Source organism: Phaethon lepturus, unplaced genomic scaffold (genome assembly GCF_000687285.1).
Source record: "Phaethon lepturus isolate BGI_N335 unplaced genomic scaffold, ASM68728v1 scaffold8114, whole genome shotgun sequence".
Classification (NCBI taxonomy): domain Eukaryota; kingdom Metazoa; phylum Chordata; class Aves; order Phaethontiformes; family Phaethontidae; genus Phaethon; species Phaethon lepturus.
The window spans coordinates 6,634-27,209 of record NW_010535388.1 but is presented as its reverse complement, the minus strand read 5'-3'; the positions used below and the strand labels follow the sequence as shown (position 1 = coordinate 27,209).

The 20,576-nt window shown below is 35.2% G+C and overlaps 1 protein-coding gene across 1 annotated transcript in view; it reads left to right on the top strand.

Annotated features, from left to right (window-relative positions):
• Window positions 1-20,296, top strand: part of MCPH1 (microcephalin 1) — a gene marked incomplete at both ends in the record, with an annotated part of 30,607 nt that extends 10,311 nt beyond the window's left edge. The window contains 3 exons of the mRNA XM_010285791.1: window positions 2,284-2,401; window positions 17,059-17,096; window positions 20,134-20,296. Coding sequence (XP_010284093.1) covers window positions 2,284-2,401; window positions 17,059-17,096; window positions 20,134-20,296 — 319 coding nt within the window. The remainder of the gene's footprint in view (window positions 1-2,283; window positions 2,402-17,058; window positions 17,097-20,133) is intronic.
• Window positions 20,297-20,576: the final 280 nt, after the last annotated feature.

The window sequence follows — 20,576 nt, the reverse complement described above, 5'->3', positions numbered from 1 at the left end:
GATAAGTGATCATGAATGAGTAGAAGCTTAAATTGCTAATTAAAGTCACTCTAATTTTTTACAATACTTCAGAGGACTAACAGAGCTGTTAATTTTGATACCAGTCATTGAGCAATGTTTTAGAAGAGAATTTAGGGGATCTAATGAACCACAGTGTTATGAGTTAGCTGCATATTTGAAATAAATTTTGGGATAACTATCAGTGGATGGAATTGCTTAAAAAAGTTCTGTCGATCTTATCTGAAATACACAAGGAAAAGCTACTAAATATGAAAACTCCTTACCTGTGATTGAGCAACTGCTTTAAAAAGAAGCAGTCGGAATATCAGACAATAGACAGTGAAGCTTGAGACCTACAGGATGGAAAAGCTGGAAAGTGTTTAAGGAGTCCTGATAGTCAGGAGAGAAGTAGGAAAAGAATAGTCTTTATTTATGTAATGTATAAGATCCCCAAGCTGATAATCAGAGGAGGTGCTGGACATTGTCCACTGTTCCTGCTTTCCTGTAAATATGAAGAACCGATGAGAATAACCGTAACTGGAAAGAGATCCAAGCATACAGGTCTTGAGACGTTAATCCCAACTGGGACAATAGCTGTGGAGCTTGAGCATTCAGGCCAAGAGTGGCAAAGGGAATATTACACCACTTCTTGCTGCTCTCCGCAACCCACCTCTCAAAAACAACCCCAAAATGGTGCATTGTCCTTTTACAGTGAAATGACTTACTGGAAGTTAACAGAGAGATACCTTGCTTTACCCCCATCTGCCTGGGGTAAAGCAATGGAGTACAGGATCTCCTGACATCCTTTGCAGTCCTCTGGTTGGTTGGGTTTTTTTTTCAAGATTCAAAATACATATTTAAAAATTCTGTTTTCCAAGTAAAAGGAGTTAAATTTCTTAGCTTTCTTTATTGTGTGGCAAGATCTGTTCTCCTCTTCTACTTGTCATCAGTCTTGCTCAGTGATTGAAGTTGATGGGCCTCAGTCCAATACTAAATAAAATTAACATAGTTAAGTAATTAGTTCTCCCTTTGTGACACTTTGTTTTTAAATATTGACTTTAAATTAATGAGTATACCTGAAAGCCAGGTTTACTTGTATTACACAAAAATGACTGTAATACTGTGTAAATTCATGTGAAACTTGCAACTTCAGCATGGAAAATTGATGAAATTTTTACTAGTTTAAAGGTTATAATTTTACAATAAGCAATCAGTAATGGAAAATGCTCATCATCATTTTTTGTTGCTTTATTTATTGGTTTTGTTCTGTCACCTCAAGGATTAAGAGTTTAAATAGGTAATACAGGAAAACCAAATGATTCTTAGTTATATATGCATTCAGACTAGTAAATATGGATAGTAGCCTTTAGTATTTTCCAAAAGTAATCAGAAGCGGCTTATTTGTGAAGAACTGAATTTAGGCCACTTTAATCACTAATTATTAAACTTTCTTTAACTTGTCTCATGCATTTTTTGAAATGAAAAATTAACAAATGTCCTAAAGTAGACTTCATTGAATTAAATTTGGGAAAAATTATCTACTTAAATCTTCAGTAATTAAAACTTCATTGATCAAATTATTCATCAAGGTTTTTCATCTTATGCAAGCAAGCTAATTTCTCAAATGATTCAAATGTCATCCTGAATGATGACATTTGAAAAATTAAATATATGTTAATTCACAAAATACGTGATGAAAAATACTGCTTTTTGGCAGTCATGCTAGAGTACATTCTTATGGATGGTGCCTTTTTATAAATAATAGGACTGATAAGTTTGCGTGTGCATGCAGTCTTTGCCTGCTAACAGCTTTCTAGTTTTGCTTGCAAAGTGTTTGAAAGCATGTTTCAGACTTTCAGGTCATTTCAGGTAAACAAAGTGTGCACTGAAAGCACTGACATTTCAATAAGAAAGTAAAAATGTATCCATAACTGCTTCGAACTCTCAAATACCTCTGTTCAGAGGAATTGCAAATTTTGTAATAAACAGAAGACAATTCAGCTGATTCTCTACTTGTAGTTAATATATGGTTTTCAAAATATTGGAAATTGGGAATTTTACAACCAGTTTGTTTACAAGGTCAGATACTGAATGATGAAATCAGATCCTTGAGTGTCATCTCTTTTTCCGTAACTGAAATACAATGGAAAAGTAACTGGTACAAATTACTAAACTTAGGTATCTTAATTGTACGGAGCTCTATGTGCTATGACCAAATAATTAATTGGTAGCAGTTTCATTTCACAAGATTGCATTTTTCATTTCAAGTTTCTAAATTTGGTTTCTAGGTGGTGAAAATGAAGTTTCAGAGTGTCATGTTGCTGATGGCCCTTGCAAAGTTTTTAATGAGCAAAAGACTAAGCAAAATGGGGCGTTAAGAAAACCTAGAAGACTCCAAAAGGTCAGTTTAAATGCACATATTTTTTAAGCTCTTTCTTTTTCTTGGAGAATCACTGAGTGACTTTGTATGTACAAAAAAGAGATGCATTCTCTATTTAAAAACTTTTCTGAATCTCACTTTCCTTGAAATGTTATGCAAATGGTGTTCAGAGACAATATGTATAACCATGGAACTCAGCTTTTTGGTAACTTGTGGTGGCAGAGTCTGTGCCAAGCTGAAGTCGTAAAGGAGGTTGATAAGCCAGCTCAAACTGTTGTAGCTGAAAAGCCACTGCAGTAACCTGAAAAGATGCCTATCCTGTTTGGAGGAGTTACTACATGGGGTAGTTTTTTTTGTTTGTTTTATAGTGCATCATCCCCAGTGAATGTTTCTGCAGGATAAAGATTTATGCAATATTTTCTTCTAAGTTCAGGTAAAGCTAAATTTCTTAACTTACTACTTGAGCTCAGTTTGGATGTAAAAAAAAGTGAGAGGACTGGGTCAGCACTTTTTTAGGTGTTTTTCCCTTGTAAAAAGTTTTTTCTAAGTAAATATAAAACTAATCAAGAAAATAGATAGTAGTTCTTTTTATCAGTAAGTAGTAAGTCATATAGTTAAAATGAGCACTGAATTGTTTTGAGAATGGGAAGTCCTAAAGCACTAAAAGGTGTCTGAGGTAATTAATTATATGAAATAAATTAGACAGGTGTTTCAGTGGTAGCTATTGGTGGAGTTTCAAAGAGGTTGATCACAGGTTTTGATCCTCTTTACATAAAAAGTTCTGAGAGGTGCAATTAGTAGGCTGTTCAACCTTTTAAAAATCCTGAAGATGGGATATTAATCTCCATGGACCAGTGATCTTCCCTGGGTTAAAATTATTTGACTTCTTGCCTGCATCTTACTGCTTGTTACTTCTCTTCAGTATTTGTTCACTTTCCTTTCCTAAATATATACATATATATTACTTGTATAACTAATAACTATTATGTAGAATGCATAAATCAACTTCAGCCTAGATCTATGTCCTGTAGAAGCGTTATAAGATAGTCTATTTTTTAGACTAAAGCAGCTATCCAGAACAATTCCATTTCCTGCCACAGAAATCTGCCTAAAGCTGCTAAATGTATATCCACAAACTACAGTCAATGGTTCTTCCTAAGGCTATCTGCAGAAATGGTGCTTGGAGGTTTAGCAGATTTGTTGGTACAGATGCCTTCTCCCGTGTAATTATGCTGCCAAGGACATTATACAGCCGTGCTAGTTTTGATTCATTTCTCTGAAGAAACGATCCCAACATAACTATCGCATGCTGAAGAGAAACAAAAACCAATATGAAGTTCTTATTTCTTGTTCCCCATTTTCAAACCTGGCCTTGCAGTCAAAGGTGGTATCTTTGAATGGTTCTGTTTGGCGTCTGCTTGCAAAGCATGCTCTGTGACGTGTTGAATGGTAGCAAAAGCTAAGTAGTAGCTGGAAAAATTCCTACTGAGTGTTCCGAGATCTCTTCTTTTATCCATCCATTTCAGCTGGGTGATAATACAATGTGACTCAAATATCAGCAAAATAGCAGTATATACTTTCTTTCATGTAATGAATTTTTTTTTCAATAGTTTTAAACGTTCCCAGTTGCAGTTTGACTGTGCAATTTCATGTAGAGACAATGTTGGGGGTGGGAGGGGGGATTGAAAAGTAGAAAGAACTTAACAAAAAGATTTTATGTGGTTTAACGAGACAGTCTGGCAACCAGATAGTTGCACTGAAAAGTTTTACTTCATATTTTCCTCAAGCGATTTTCTGTTAATATATATTAAATGCTTATGAAATTAATTATTAATTTAAGATCTATTTTCCATTGTTTGTATTCATACATACAAGCAAAATTTGTTGGAGGTCCCTAGGAAATTCTTAGTGAAGCAATTTTAAGAGGATATTGTTTTGAACAAAATCAGACTGAGTGTCTCAATTTTTGTAAAGAATTAAGTTGCAAACCTTCTCTAGTACCAGTCATAATATGTTCGTGAAGCTTTTTAAAAATAACCAAACATTACACAAATTTTTATAAACACTTTTTTTTAATGGCTGCAGCTTAAACATTGCAACATTTTGCTAATGGTTGACAACGTGAAAGTATAGTTAAATTAGGCAATTTTAGGTTGTTTCCTTTGCCCAAAGCAAAAAGTGTATGAGAGAAATAGCACAAATGTTTTAAAAAATATGATTTAATTGAATCATAGTATTATGAAGAATTTTCTAATATTTATTTAAATCTTAAAAAAAGTTTGTTTAAAAATATGAAGTGCAAAAGAAATGCCATTTCCTAGCTATTTTGATGGGCTAACATTTCCAGAAATTTGACTATGTGAATCTCAAGACCCTTTATATTTAAAAAAGAAAAAAAAAGCCATTAAATTGTAGTCATTGTTGAGTATATGCAGTTTTGTACTGAATAGTTCCAATACGAAGTTTCAGATCATATTGTTGGTGTTCCAAGAGTCTGTTTTAGGTGTAATCTGTTAAATTCATTACTTAGCTGTAAGTCTCTTCATTTGGGAAGCAATGTAAATTGCAGTTATTTTTTTTCTTAGAAAAAGAGTTTGAAATTTAATACCTCTTTAAAAACATTTTAGCTGTTTGCTGAATGTAATTCCTAGACAATATCTGAACTGAAACCTTTTAGAGTACTTTATAACTCATGCACTATAGTGAAGGCATGTCAGTAGGCATTTGGAGTTCACTCTGTGACAGTAAATATTAAAAAAGCCATACAAAAATGTCTTTAGTAAATATGACCTGGCATAAGTGTTAACATTATTTACTTCCATGGTTATTTCAATTTGTCATTTGTAGTTTCTTTAATTTAATATAAATCAAGCTGTAGATTCTGTATTTCTCTGCTGTGCTATTGTGTTACGCATTTGTTTTCTTCAAAACCTCATGCAGTTTGAGTTTCTTGTATTTTGTTTTAGCTGAAGTTAAAATCAAGAATGACTTTGTTCAGGTACTTTTATATCACAATTTTAGATTACAAGTACTCATATTTTCCTTCTTTATCTATACTATTCATATAGGCATGCTTATTGTACTCTTAACATGGAAGACTTCCCATCAAAGTTATGTAAAATTGTACTGTCAACTAAGAAAAGTCATGAAGACAGAGCAGTCGATAATAGCAGCAGTAGGCATGTTGGGGAAAGATATGTAAGATTTTTCAGGAGTCTTTAATGGCTTCAGGAACAAGTTTTTTGAATTTAAAACACCACCACCACACCAAAAACCCCAGGAGTTTTGGTGTGTTGTACATACTCAGATGCAGCACATAAGGACAGATTTGTAAAACTGGCCTATAGGTTTGAACTTCTTAGTTTTGAGACATGACAACACATAATTGAGGACAGTTCCAGATTCCTCTCATAGAGTTGGTAAGGATAAACGCTGTGGATTAATGCCTATAAATGTCAGCAGGTGGCTTCCCTGGTCTAGAATTCTAGATTGATGATACTGGATTGCAGGGATAAAATCAACCCTTTATGCGTTGTGATGCATTTTTCAGTTATTCCATGGAATTGAAGACATAGTTCTTTGGTGCTTTGTATAGGGAGGACAAAGTGAAATAACTAAAAATCATAAAGCCAAAAAGGTATTCAAACATGTTAGTTACACTGGTGTTAATTTGTTGGTATGAGGGTTGAGTGCTCATTTCATTGTTTAATGTCACAAAAATGTTTACATTTATCACAACACCCGTTGCATGTCACCAATGTAAACATTTTGTACTTGATCAGAGAAAGACTGATTATGAATACCCAGTTAACTGCCATTTTTATTCAAATAAAAAATTGTTTAATATTTTTGGAGGGATATGAGAGCTGACAGATATCTTTTAAAGGATCTAACAGTATCACATCACTAGAAATGCAATGGAAATTAATTTTACACTCAAGAAAACCCTTAAAATACTGTCTTCTGAGTGAATAGAAGACACTCTTCAACCATGTGAAAAAACAGTTAAGCATCATGAGGGATAATTAAAACCATATTTTCACAGGGAAGACAGTATGGACTTAACTGAAGTTCCCTCAGTTTTGTTTTTAAACAGATTCATCTTGGCTTGTGTTTTCGTATCTCTTGGATTTGGGTGAAGGTAAAGTTACCAACACTGAACTTGAGAGAAGAGAAATTTTTTACAAAGAATCTAAGCTCACACGGTGGAACAATAGTGTGAAGCAGGCCGTCATTAGATCCTGTTATCAAAATCCTCCTTTCTGAAAATACTTTATTCGTGGCAAAACAAATTTTAATATCCTAAAAAATCTGTAACTACAAAACATGAAGCATTTTGCAGACATTCAGGAAAGTAACTTTATGTCTCTGATATGTACATTTGTAGACTGTCTTAGACAGATTGTATTTGTATAGGAGACAACATCTTTTTATGTTTTCCTTCCAATTTTGGTTTTGTAGTTGCTTTGAATAGGTACATATTTTAAACACTGATACTTGAAATGTTACTGAGTTTGAGCTGCAAATGAGTATTAAGCTAGTGTGAATTAGAAAATGTGGAAGTATGCAAGCTCATTTACAGTTAACAGTGAAGAAACTGGAACTACCTATATGTTTACAGTCTGGGAAAGATATTTGATGTAATGGGGTTGCTGGACAAGTGGTCACTGAAAATTATTTAAACTGGTTGCTTCTGGGTGTAGTGATGATATGAGTAACTGAAGCTACAAATTATAAGAGTGCTTGCATGGTACCATCGAGAAACTTTTATGGTATTGACCAAATGTCCAGTGGTGTGATTTTATGCATATCTGGATTGATCCTAGAATGTTTTTGTTTACAAGATGACTCGTCTTACATGAAGTAATCCTGAAAATGTCTGACCAACTCTAGCTGATGACAATGTGAATAGTTGATTATTGTTTAACTGTAGTTATCTAGCTGACTCAACATAAAGTTGAAGAAACGAGTCACTGGGAAACAAGCTTTTGAGCAGACCACATTGTGGGACAAGTAACTTTGAAAGTGTCAGTGATAAAAGGATCTAATGTCATACATCACTGCAGAAAATTTGCTTCCTTGAGTGTCTGAAACATGCCACTGAATGGGACACTGAAATCCAACAAGAAGGTTTACTGCTATATCCAAAATATAGCTGTGGTCATTTGTTTGTTCCAAATATCCAGGTCTTGTAATAATATTAGCATTTGAGAACAAAGTATCAAAAAGTAGTGTTAGTATTTGTTTCATATAAATGGAATATCATTTGATAAAATACTTTTCTTTCTTTTGATATAAAGTTAAGTAATGAAAAATTCTAAGAACTTCATTTTGGCCTAATGGATTTAAAAAATAGAAGAGTGATAAGATATGAGTGATGCATAGGAAAAACTAAAATGAGTATCAGCAAGGTTAATATGAGGTGGCTAAGACCACTGAAAAATATTCTTAGGAAATATTTGAAAAGCAGTGTCTCAAAATACTGCCTGCAACTTAGTACTTACCGGTCATACTCAAGCTTTTCAGGGGATAGCACTGTAAAGGATGCATGTATACCCCATGGTTTCAGACAGTTTTATAAGTCCTGCTGTATGTTTAATCTCATGACTATTTTCACTCAATCTTTGAAAGGCAGTTCTGGTTCTGAATTTTGTCCAGATAGTGAATTTGGCCCCCATACTTCTCCCACATCTATTTGAGGGCTTTCAGAACAGAAACCATACTCTTGACATGTGCTGCAGGACCAAACAGTGCATGCTTTGGGCAACAGCTTCATTATCACCACTTAGGGATGCTACCATTCCTGCCAGGAAGATCTCCTGTAGATGGATCTAGTGGGCTGATTCACGGCCTTGGGTCCCTAGAAATCATTCTCTTTATGATAGGTTTCATGCTAGCTCTTCTGGACTACCTATTGAAGTGCTACGGTCTATGTCTTAACTTGAAAAAAGTGTTTTTTCACTTTCACAGTACCTTTCCATGGCAACAGGCGCAACCTCCTCTCGGCTCAAGTTTAGTTGTCCCAGGGACACTTGCAGCTGCTGTTCACGCTCATGTATGGGTTGCTGTTTGAAACACTGGAAACACATGCCATGACAGTGATATAGGAGGTGGTTGACTTTGCGGTTTGTCATCATAGGCAGTGTCGTTAAGATCCAGGAGTTGAATTCACCCAAGTTTTTATGTAAAATTGTCACTAAATTTCTGTTCCATCAACAGATTAACATATTGGTTCTTTTTCAGAACCTTATTCAAGAAACAGTGGCTTATTGAGAGTTTTGATTTTTTGTCCGCATAGAATTAAGAAAAAAATCTTCACTTTTTTGTGGGGGAGGGGGTGTTTACTTGTTTGGGGTTTTGGGGTGGTTTTTGTTTGGCTTTTTTTCCCCCAGAAGATTGGTGGGCATGGTGATTTTTGGTTCAAAGACTGTTTATGAGGTCTTACGTAAAGGCAGAACATATTTTTTATTATTACTTTTAGGCAAGTAGGAAATTGCTCGAGAGCTATCAATGTTGAACAGTAGATAGGGATAGATAAGAATAAAATCCTAGAATCCCAAATTACTTGAAGTACATCTATACCATCTCCATCCCTTTATTTAAAAGTCTATGTCATTCTTGGATTTGATGGTGGAAGGGAGGCTTAGGTCCAAGAAACAGATGCAACTCTTTCTGGCTCAGAGCGTGAGGGAACAGTGCATAAACATTGGGTAAGAAGTGAGAGCATACAGTACACACTTGAGACATACATAACTCACTGCTGAAGATATGTATGTCTGCTGGAACTTAACTCTAGCTACTGGTATATCCCATTTATTTTCCAGTTTTGGGGTACACTGTTACATTTAACATTGAGGTCATAACCGTCATGCTAGAAAACCAGACAATCCACTGGATTGCAGCTGGTTTGGCAAAGAATCAGTGTAAAGCTGCAACTATTTTTCCTCTTGGCATCAAAAACCACCAGGAGGAAAAGCAACTGCTGGATAGATCCTCTTTTTTTAGGAAATTTAACTTTTGGAAAAATGAACGCCCTACATAAACCTACTGACATCTGGCATGACTCTATAGGCCGGAAATCCTTTAGTTGATGGAACTGCTTTCTAAATGATAGCCTCACAGCTCTTGAAAATTGTTGAAAATCAATCTGAACAAAAGACTTCCTAAACTCCATTTCATCAGCATTTGGTGTGTCTTCATTAGCAATTTTTTTAACAATTCAAAAAATTCCACCATTCTTTTCTACATCGAAATTAAACATTTTATGGATTAGTGGTGTAATCTTTGTAGAATTGAATTATGAGCTCACAAAGAAATCTGCATAGAACAGGAGCCTAAATATGCAGTTAAATAGGAAGAAATCTTGCATCTCATTACTCCTTAATAGAAGTACTACTTCCTATTAGTATAAAGAATCAGAAATGCTGAAAACAGTGGCTGTTGATCATAAATATGCACTACAAAAAATATTTTTTGAAAGAATTGTGTGCATGTATGATTAATTCATAATCCTTCGAGAGCCTAAAAATAAAAAAAAAGTGGTTAGGTTTTTTTAATTATTATTTTAATCCTTCGAGAGCCTAAAAATAAAAAAAAAAAGTGGTTGGGTTTTTTAAATTATTATTCTATCCTTCATAATACTGCTGTTGCATCTCAAAGCCTGAAATAAGTATTTTTCAGTTGTTTACCATATTGTCTAGAGGTCAGTAAAGCTTTAACTCAGGGTGTTGATTGTCATCAACAAGTGGATTACAATCTTGTCAGCAGGGTATTTACTCAGGTTTACAGTCTTGTATCTTAACACAAACCTAACATAAATCCAGGTTTGACATTTTTGGCTGCAAACGTGTTCAGCAGTATCTTCACCTGAAATTCCACTCATTGCTACATAGTTGGCAATCTGCAGAAGACTTCCACTATCCAAATTAACCTCATGGTGTTAATAATTGTGCAAACCCAGTATTTAACAGTTGGTGTGATGCAAAATGGTTCTTTCCCTCTTAAAATGGTTCCATCCCTACAACCTGTGCAATGGAAGTGTATATCTCTGTGCCTAAGCTGTTTCTGCCCAATGTGTGACCCATTGTGAGCATGTGAGCCACTCATGACTGCAATGAAGTAGCTGAGGCAGATGTCATTTCCAATGAACCTTCCATGATGGGTGGCAACCACCAAAAATGGGATGAATGACTGATGAGGGCTTAAAAATCAAACTATTAATTCCACTGAAGCTACTCTACTGTTGCCCACTACCCTTGTTGCCCACTACCCTTGTGGCTTGCGTTTTATGTCACAGCTGGGGCATAGGTTATCTCAGATGAAGCTGTATGAAGTGTTTTTAGTTGGTCATAAGTCAGCTGTCCAAAGAAATTGTTCACTTTGTTGAATCATTATGAAAACATAAACAGTTTTTAATGTCTGAACAGATGAAACAGATTCACTTCTACATCATGCTTAATTTTTCGTTGAAATCATTCACAGGCGGATACAAACTATTTTTGTTAACCTTGGTGAAGCTGGGGGGCAGTGGACAGAAGCTCACATTGCTGAAATTTCAGCAGAAGAAAATTAACTGTGCTTGACTTTCTCACAGATCATTTGGGAAGGCATTATTTGGTGCTAATAACAGAATTGATGCCTTAGTGTGGTCTTTAAAATGCTTCTGCTTGCATGTATGAGTTTTCTCCATAGCATAGTGTTGCCCTATGATATCCCTTCTTTCTTCTGTCTTGTGACTTTTTTGGGGTGAGGGAGTGTCCTTCCTTCACTCAAGCTTGCATTTTATGTTAGAATCTAAACTATAAAGTAGCTTCTCCTCCACCTTAGCATCCCACTTCTTGAGATTCACTTCTGTCACATTGGCAGCCTCTCCCTCTCTGCATGTTATATGGTCTAGAGGAGAAACCTTCCTTGTAAAAGACAGTTGAGAACTGGGCTGGTTTTTTTCCTGAGCAATGTTGACGAAAAAGTCAATGCCTAATTTGTACCTATTGGAAAGGCTTGGGCTTCCCATGAGACAGGGAATGACTGCTGCCTGTGCTCACAGAAATTATAGTCATGTATGTTGGCTTTTTTCAGGTCATGTTGACTGACTTGGAAATTTTTGGTTGCAGTCGAAGGGGTGGGAAGGAGTATCTGCTCTCCCCTTAATCTTTGTCCTACCAGAAAAAGTCAGTCTCTAGTTTTGCTAAAGATCACAGCCATTGTCCTTTGAAGTTGCAGAATGCTGTGAAAGCTGTCCCTTGCTACAGAGTTTTGTATCCCCCATGGTTGATTTTTTTTTTTTTACATAGTTCTTAGCTATTATGGTTGCATGTGGAAAACTGAAAATGTCAGTAAGTTGTAAACTGTGACACTGCTAGTCTGAAAAGTCTGAAGCTATTCATCATCCTTAATCTTGCCAACAGAAGTTCTCGGGGTTCCTATGTCTGTGATTACAGCATTTCTCATCTTTGGTAGTGAAGAAAAACTGATGCCCAGGCACCTGTCATGTCATCTTATTTTTCTGTCTTCTTATAGCCTTTGTTTTTTCATCTTTCCCCATGGCAGTATTGATTTGGTTAGGATGGATGCATTTTTCACATCTCTCTAGGACCAAAACAGAGGTACTATATTTTGTCAGGAAATTACAGTCAAAATGCAGTTTGCAGCCAGAGGAAACTGGAAAAATATCAGTATCAAAGGACTGATAAGAAGAGAAAGGCCAGCCAGAAAGTAAATTACAGCTTTGAATAATTGCTGTTTAAAACTACTGAATAGTAACCATTCATTAAAATTACCAATTATTTTCAGCTATGAGCCACAATTACTTGAATAGAATAAATTAATGTAGCACAATTTATAGACTGTTTCTAAAAACAGCCTTAAAGTTTTGGATCCTCATTATAACCTTCCTAGATAAAAGCAGAGTGAAATTAACCTGATTCTTGAATATTCCCATGCTACACATGGCTCTGGTTTTTGGCTCATGTACTAGTAGGACTGAAGATTGTTACTTCTGAAACATAGCTGTAAAGATCAAAAGTGAGTATACGAGTTCTGAACGAATTTCAGGATCATCGGATGGACCTACAATAGCCAGAGAAAAAAGGGATTGGAAAAGTACAAAACAGATAGCATAATGATCTTGTACTCTCCCTTACACTTTATTTGCACATGCATGCACTACTCTCCCCTGCCTCCCTCCTGCCCCCAGAAAGTCCTTTGTCCCTAGTGTATTGGTCAAACCACATAGGGTAAGTATCTTCTTGAGTCCTGAAGGTGAAGATCTTTTTTTACTCCATCATAGCATGTCTGAGTTTGAGAGTATAATGAAGCTTATTTCTTTCCGAACGTCAGTCAACTCCAAAGCATAAGAGCAACATTTGGACTAAGTAATATACAATTCAAAAGTGGTATTTATTGGTTGAAATCCTTTCTTGAAAAATATCTGAGGCCTGGGCTCTTGACCCAAAGACAAAATGAGATCTAATATACTTGGGCTGGAATTTTTAACCAGTCACAAATATAAAACTATTCCTATCGAGCCAATTCTTAGCATGAATGCACTTTATTCTTGAGGACTGGTCTGGAAAAACATATTTTAGGGTCACATTTTAATTCATTTGTCACTTATGAAAAACAACTCATGACATTCTTAAGGAAACAAAATTCGAGTTCACTTTCTTGAAAAGCAGGTTGGACAAAACAGGACTTTTCTTTTATTGTCCTTCAGCTCCAAGAAACACCTGCTCACTCTTTGAAGGAAGAAAGAGTACATTCTGAGGTTGGATGCCTCTTTTGTGGTGTAAGTCAGCATACAGGAAGTATCACATTGTCTTTTAAGTACTGGGAAGATTTACAAATACTATTTCCTTTCAGCTACTGAAATGCATGTTTTATATTTCAGATGACCTAAAAAAATCTTGCTGTTGGCAGACTAAAGAAATGCTTAATGCAACTGTGCTCTTAAGAAATTTATAAAGGAAAGCTGTAACATGTCATTTATAACACAGCCTATATGCCAGACCTAAAAAAGAATTCAGAGAGATGTGTGTTCTGATTTAGAGTACAGATATGCAGGTCTTCCGGATTCAGAGATTAATGATAAATAAAAGGACCAGTTACCTTAATACCACCTTTTCCAGTGTTTTATTAATAATAATCCTGCTACAAATGTGCATTAGAACTCATAATGATGCTCAACAGATGTCTTCTTGCAGGTCGGAAAAGAAAATGTTAACTCAAAAAAAATTTTTGCAGTAAAAGCAACATGTAAAATAAAACAGACACAAAAAGCATAGAAGAAAAATTGCATAGCGAGGGGGGAAGCAATTAACTTGAAAAATGTACAACTGAAAATTAAAACATAGTTTGGCTAAGTTTTCTGCTTGGTAACTGTAATTAAAGAGGACTGCTTGTCTTACTGAAGCAATAAAACAAAATGTTGTCTGCTTAGCAAATGACCTCTAACTTGCAAAAATATGCAGTTCTGAATGAAAATGAAATCACAGTTTGGAAGGAATTAAATTTATTCCAATTTCTACCTTTTGTATGCATCCTTCTACATTCTTGAGTCTTTGAATCCCTTTGAAGCACACTGACAGAACATTTGCCCAGAATACTCACTGTACCATCCTGTATGCTGTGTATTGTAGCATAAAAGCTACAGTTCAAAAGCTAACTTTGCAAGGTAATGTCAGGACAGGCAGCAGGTTTCCCAGTTTGTGTGGATCCAGTATTTTCACTTCCCTATAGCTAAGGTATTAAGGAGATGTTAACAAACTTTTCTACTTTGAAGTTAAAGAAGCAGCTGTAGGATCTCAAGCTGCTCTGGCCTTGGTTTATAGTAATGCTTTTTTTCAACCCAAGTTTGGCAAAAGTAGTGGTCCAATTAGTAATACTTCCATGACATTTCCTTTATAAGAAGTTGTGAGGAAGGATATTTTTCTGCACATTCTGAACAGGCACATCAGGATTTGGCTTTGCAGCTTAGCACTATACAAGGGCCCCAAGAAGCTAGTGCAATTCTTTTGTGTGGATGTAACTCCGGACTTTTAGCCAAAGAGCTTCATTCTGATGGCAGTGAGGGTCGGCTTCAGATACTGAAGGAGAACATCATGACGATATTGAAGCGTACATATTTGACATAGATGAGGTTTTCAGCCTAGAAAGATTGAACAGAGTAAAACCTTGCTTTTAAGCCATGTTTTGTGCCTTCCCAGGCTGTCACATCCCAGGACCCTTTAATTTTCAAAAGTTTATGCGAATGCAACAACATGTATTAAGACAGTATGAGGTATGTCCTCAGTGTTGTATAAGGTGGCCCCATGTCTGATTTCAATCATCTGACCTAATCTGTTCAGTAGAGTGCTTAATATTGCAGTCCTTCTGCCAAGAGAACCCTTACTCACTCTCTTACAAGATGTCTTTTTGAGTGTATATACTCAATTTTTATGTTTATATTACTTAATACTAATTATATAAATGTTATGATAGATATATTTTATATATATTGTTGCATTGTTATTATTTTTGCTCAAACTCTTTACGTGTAAAAGTCAAATGTGGAATTGAAGCTGCGAAGTTCTTGGATCTTCCAAGAGCAATTAAATGTAACTGCTTATTTGGAGTTGAAAGTAATACAGTAGAAAGTCTTTTGGCTAAGGGTACAACAAATTTTGATTACAGATAAGTGCAAATTATCGTCTCTTCAGCTGTCAGGCTAGCAGTAGGCTAAGGCATCATTAGTAAGTATTGCTGGCAATTAGAATTTGGAAACTTAGATTTCAAAAACTACTGCATAGAATTTCTCTCTAAGAAATATGTCAATATGAAAGTTACATCCTTTCCTCATTTGAAGTTCTATTCCATTCTATTGTTGGTTGTTTTTACATTTTCACGTTCTATGTATTTCCAGTTCTGAAGTATGGTATAACTTACATAATGTTGTCTGAGTACATGTTTATCATTAATTTTAAAAAATTATTGAATATGCTACATTATGCTGCTTCTGAAGACTTAAATAGTATCTGGCTTTTATGCTTTTTCAAACTTACCCGATGACAGAATGAAATTACCATGTGTATGTTGAAATGACTACTTCTTATGTTACCTTTAATATCTAGCTTGTCAAAGGTATCTAAATTGTGTTTTATTTATGCAAAGATTGTTCATATAATGAACAGTCATGGTACACACTATTAGTCTACAGTATATTAGTTTACAGAGATAATTCCAAGGAACTCCATTCTTACATGTGACAAATTGCTTGAACACTTAAAGGAGAACAGTTCTGTACTGATAAGAGAGGACAAATGGAGTCGCATCAGAGTATGTTCTCTCTCCTGTTGTGTGATTCATTACTAGGTAAAATGAGTTGCCCTTGAGTCTTTTTTGGCCTGTGCTACCAGCTGTAATGCAATTCAAATTTTTGTGGTCTCAGCTCAATGCATTATTCAAAGAAAACTGAATTTTAGCAGAGACTTTGGGAGCTTACTGCTTGTGGTAGTGGTAATATATTGGGGGGCAGAAATGGGAATTATTATTTCTTATGGAGCAGTAGTTATCTAGAGAAATAATTTGAAAATGATATATTGATTTTGAAAATTAGGAAATGTTTGAAAAACAGTCAGCTGATCTTCTTTTTCTACAAAATTAAAATGTTCATGCATACATACTTGTGCATGTTCATGTAGCTACAAGTACTTAGCTAAGATTTTCGAAACCTCTTCTTACATCTATTTTTTGATGCGCATGTTATGTTCAGTTATGTATTTCTCTGATACTGCTAAAATTCATGTTCTTTCCTATCTTTGTGCATGCTGGAGGCTTTTATGGTCATTGCTGATGACCAAAGGATACTTCTTCCTTTTCTGACTTCTATAATACTAATTCCTAAAAAACTTATTTAAAGTCTTGGTGGGGCAAACACTCCTACTTTGCACATAAGCTATGGTGAATATTGCAGGGGAGAGGGGGGCTGCTTTTAAGGTGTCTCAAAATCGCTGGCTTAAGGATTGCTGTGCTCTTTGAGTATAACTTGAGTGCTTTATTACTCGGACAGCTTTTACTCACTAGACGAGATTTAAGAGTGAAAGAATGTTTACTTAACAACCTGGACTTAAAATACTGAAGTGTCAAATAAAAAAAAACCCAGCTACACTATCAAAATAAAAATAAAATTACTAAAATTATACTTTACAATAAATATACTCTTGTTTCTGCCGCATCTCAGCCAGTTTCTGCCTTTCTTTTGGAAGAAACTGGAATAAATTTAAATTACAGGTTTTCTTTGTTGAAGGTAAGCTGCCTTTTCCTTTCCACCTGATCAGAAAGGAAATGCAGAAGACAAATACTATCCTTTTTTCTGTGGCGTCCCAGGCTGGAAATCCTTTGCTTTTTGTTTTTACTAATGAAAACTTACATTCCTGTCTTCTGCTATATTGGATGCCTTGATACCAGACATGATGGTATCTAATGGTACTTATTATTTATTATTTACAATTACCTATGGTACTAAACTCAAAGTTTAGTATTACTAGTATATGTGTTAATTAGTACAACCTCTTCCCCATGTGATACTGTAATTACGAAGTAGTTTAGTCCTTTTAGTGGAACAGTTTCTAATTTAAGTTTTTTTTTCAGAGGAGAAAACTTTTCAGATTTTTGATATTTTCTTGTCTCTTTCACATCTCTAGCCAACAAGGACACTAGTTATGACGAGTATGTCTTCTGAGTAAGTATTGAACATTTTGACTCTTTAGTCAGCACACCGTTTAAACTTGAATGTTGATAATCTTTTTCTGCCTATGCAAAATGAAATTTATCTTTGGGCCATATGTTAAAATGCTTTATTTCGTTCTGTATTCTAGCTAGAAAGACTCAAAGAAGCTCAACGGGGCCTCAGAGCAATGAAACTAAAATCTTAAGCAAGTTTTGAATTTTTCTGAAGGAAGCATAAAAAGGAATTTTATGTAGTAAATGGTTCAGACTTTCAGCCCAAGACTTAGCTTTTTCCCCATACATTTTAATTATTTTGATTTAAAAAGTCATAATCTGAAACATCAGTTCAAAATGTTTTCTTTCATATAAATAGTTGCTGCAGAAATATCAGTTGTAGGCTTTTTAGCCACTTAGTTTCAAAACATTAGAAGCAGCTGCCACTGCATATTTTGGGGGAGAGTTAATAATTTTCTGGCATGCTTTTATCGTTCTCTTAAAAGTCTTACAGCATAAAGAACATCCAACAAAAACACAATTCCATATTTTATACTACACTTGCTTACAGTTTTCTGAATTCTTTTTCAAAACTCAAGATATTTCCACTACCCACAAATCTGCTTCAGGTTTGAAGTAATTAAATCTTGACAGTTACATAGCTACAAATACTCAGAAACAGCATTTGGTGGCTATCCTTTTAGAAGTTCATTGTAAATAGTTGTCAATAGCTATTAACAAGTATACTCATGTATGTCAGAAACATAAAATGCAGTTAATACTTTTCTTGTATTTAATGTGACTGGATGCTACTAACACCAGGGCTGTAAAATGCACTTTGCAAGTCATGCAGGATCACTGTGGGGGAGGTAGAGATAACAGCTACAGTGCAGATAGGAGTAGTGAAAAACAGAGGCTGTGATCTGCCTAAGAGAACAAATCCTGGCAGAGCTGGGGAAAAAGTTCTTTTGTTGAAAGAGGTCATTAATATATTATTTCTGTTATGTTGCTTGTATGTTGATTTTTCCCACTAGCCAATTACTATTGCATTAAATAAAAACATCTTCTGATAACAATGGCTTCTCTTCAGAACTTCTTCATCAAGATTGTGCTTTTGGCTGCCTACAGTTGTAGGCATTCATCAGCCTGTAAATGGGTGAAGGGAAAGGGACTGCTTCTGAAAGAACTAAAGAAGAGAAAACAGTTCTCCAAAGTGTACAGCCCAATGGCCAAAAGCCCATTCTACTACCCAGTAGCTACATCTTCAAAAGTGGTTCATTAGAATTTAAACTTAAAGATCATGAGTTCAGTGGTTTTGAGATTATATTAAATGCTGCTTGCTCATTCACTGCCAGCAGCTACCTGTTTTTCTGAATCAAATTCAGTGAAATTTTGCTGTAAATTTGCATCTGGCAGTTTTTGCATCTGACTGAAGTAAAAACTAGTGAGTTTTCACTGTAATTTATAGATTAAATTAGATTTAATTTATAGATTTGATTCAATGTAATTTATAGATTTAGATTCGATTCTTGACCAGCAGGACTTTTCGCTCTCATTGTAAGGGATTTTGTGTAGACAGAGGAAAGAAGAAAAGCGTCAGGTAGAGCATGGAAATGCTTCCCCTGAGCATGTAGTCTAGGCAGGGCCAGCATCTATGGGTTGCACTGTTGCAAAAACATTCCCTTGTAGTCTATGTCAACTTGAAACTCATCAAATGAAAAGGGAATAGTAAGTATTTCAGTAACATTCAAGGCAATATAGCCAAGGGCAGAATTCACACTCACCAGTGTCTGGAGTGAGGCAGTTAAGTCAGTGGTTTGACTTTTTATTTTTTTAAGTGTCTCCACATACAATATCACCTTTTCTCTTAAGTGTGAAGTTAATCTGCTACACTATTTGCTGTTAAGATTCATTTATTTGTTTGAAACTTCTTCACAAAATAGTCGCATTCTCTGTGAAGAATTTTTTGCAGGTTTTGTTAGAGTTCCTCTAAGTATTTTCTGCTTTAGCTGGGGTATTTGGGGAGCTTTAATTGAGTTACTTTCTGTGCAGTGCAATGTAGTGAGAATGACAGTAACCCCAGAGGCTTCTGGAGATGTTCTGAGTATGCTTGCATTATATCAGTGATTAACTGAAATGTTTTACCTGAGAGGATCACCGTTGTGATAGGTGTGACTGTATTCAAGGTTGTGCCTAATTGTTTTATCTTGTATAGCATGCCATGGACATGAAGTCAGCTGAGGGGAGCAGAGAGGGCACTGGAACTGGGCTTTTGTTTACAGATTTTTAATGATCATTTGTAATACTGATTTATAATAATAATCATTAATAAAAACAGTGAATTGCTCTCATGCAACAGCTTTTCTCTAGTTACACCAAGATCACACTTTTTTCGCGATTATATATTTGTGTGCTTCAGTGTAGCTATGTAGAGAACTCAAATTAGAATGCCAGTTACAGGTGGCCATTCTGGATTTTATATTTAATTATAATTGTATTTAAGCATAAGTGAATTTTTAGTTGAAACATTGTCTCAGCTGTATAGGTAGCAAGCCGGAACTTTAGGTCTTCTCTCTAAATTTAGACACAGCATTTTATTCAGATGCTGAAAATCTGGTGCTTCCTACTGAAAATCTCTTAAGAGTGCTGTGTCTAAATGTTTACATTTCCTGGTAATACTTTTTGATAGTACTACAAAAGCAACCAAGAATGAGGCTGTGTTGTACTAGGCATTGTACACAAACGATATGTTAGATAATTCCTAACTCAAAAGCTTCTATTTAAACAGACAAGATAGATGTGGGGGACAGAAGAGCTTTGATGTGCAAGTAAATATGATTGTATGATGACAGAAAAGGATCTCTTTGGACTTTGTGGGAAGGCTAATGAATTTAGGACTAGCAAATGGGTAGAAACTCAGTGAGAAAAGGATAAGAAATGATTAGTGAGGAAAGAAATGAGGTGAAATTGAGTTAACTTGTGTTCTGTGTATATGCTTTTATAATTTGGCATATCCATTCAACTTTGCATGTTTGTTTTTTTCCTTTTCTTTTTAGGAAACAAAATACAGTAATTCAGGTGGTGAATAAACTTGGAGACTTTTTATTCTCAGATGATGTATGTGAAACAACAAGTCATGTAGTTGCAGGGAGTCCTCGTCGTACCTTGAATGTTATGCTGGGAATTGCTCGTGGGTGTTGGATTGTTTCTTATGAATGGGTAAGAAATATTTTTAAATTTTACTACAGAATAAATTAAACTTATTTTGCATAGCTGAAATATCAACCATATAACAAAGTTTATGTCCATGCTATGTACAGTGGTGCAATGTTTGGATATTCAGGCTTACCTACAGTTAGCTCAGTTAGTGAAAATTTGTCTGTGTGAAGCTCTGTTACCATGACTTAGGCTTTCAGTACTTCATCTAAACAAAGTATTCCTGCGTTGTACCTCAGTATGTATTTTAGAAATGCCTGAAGTCTTATCTTATGGATGAGAA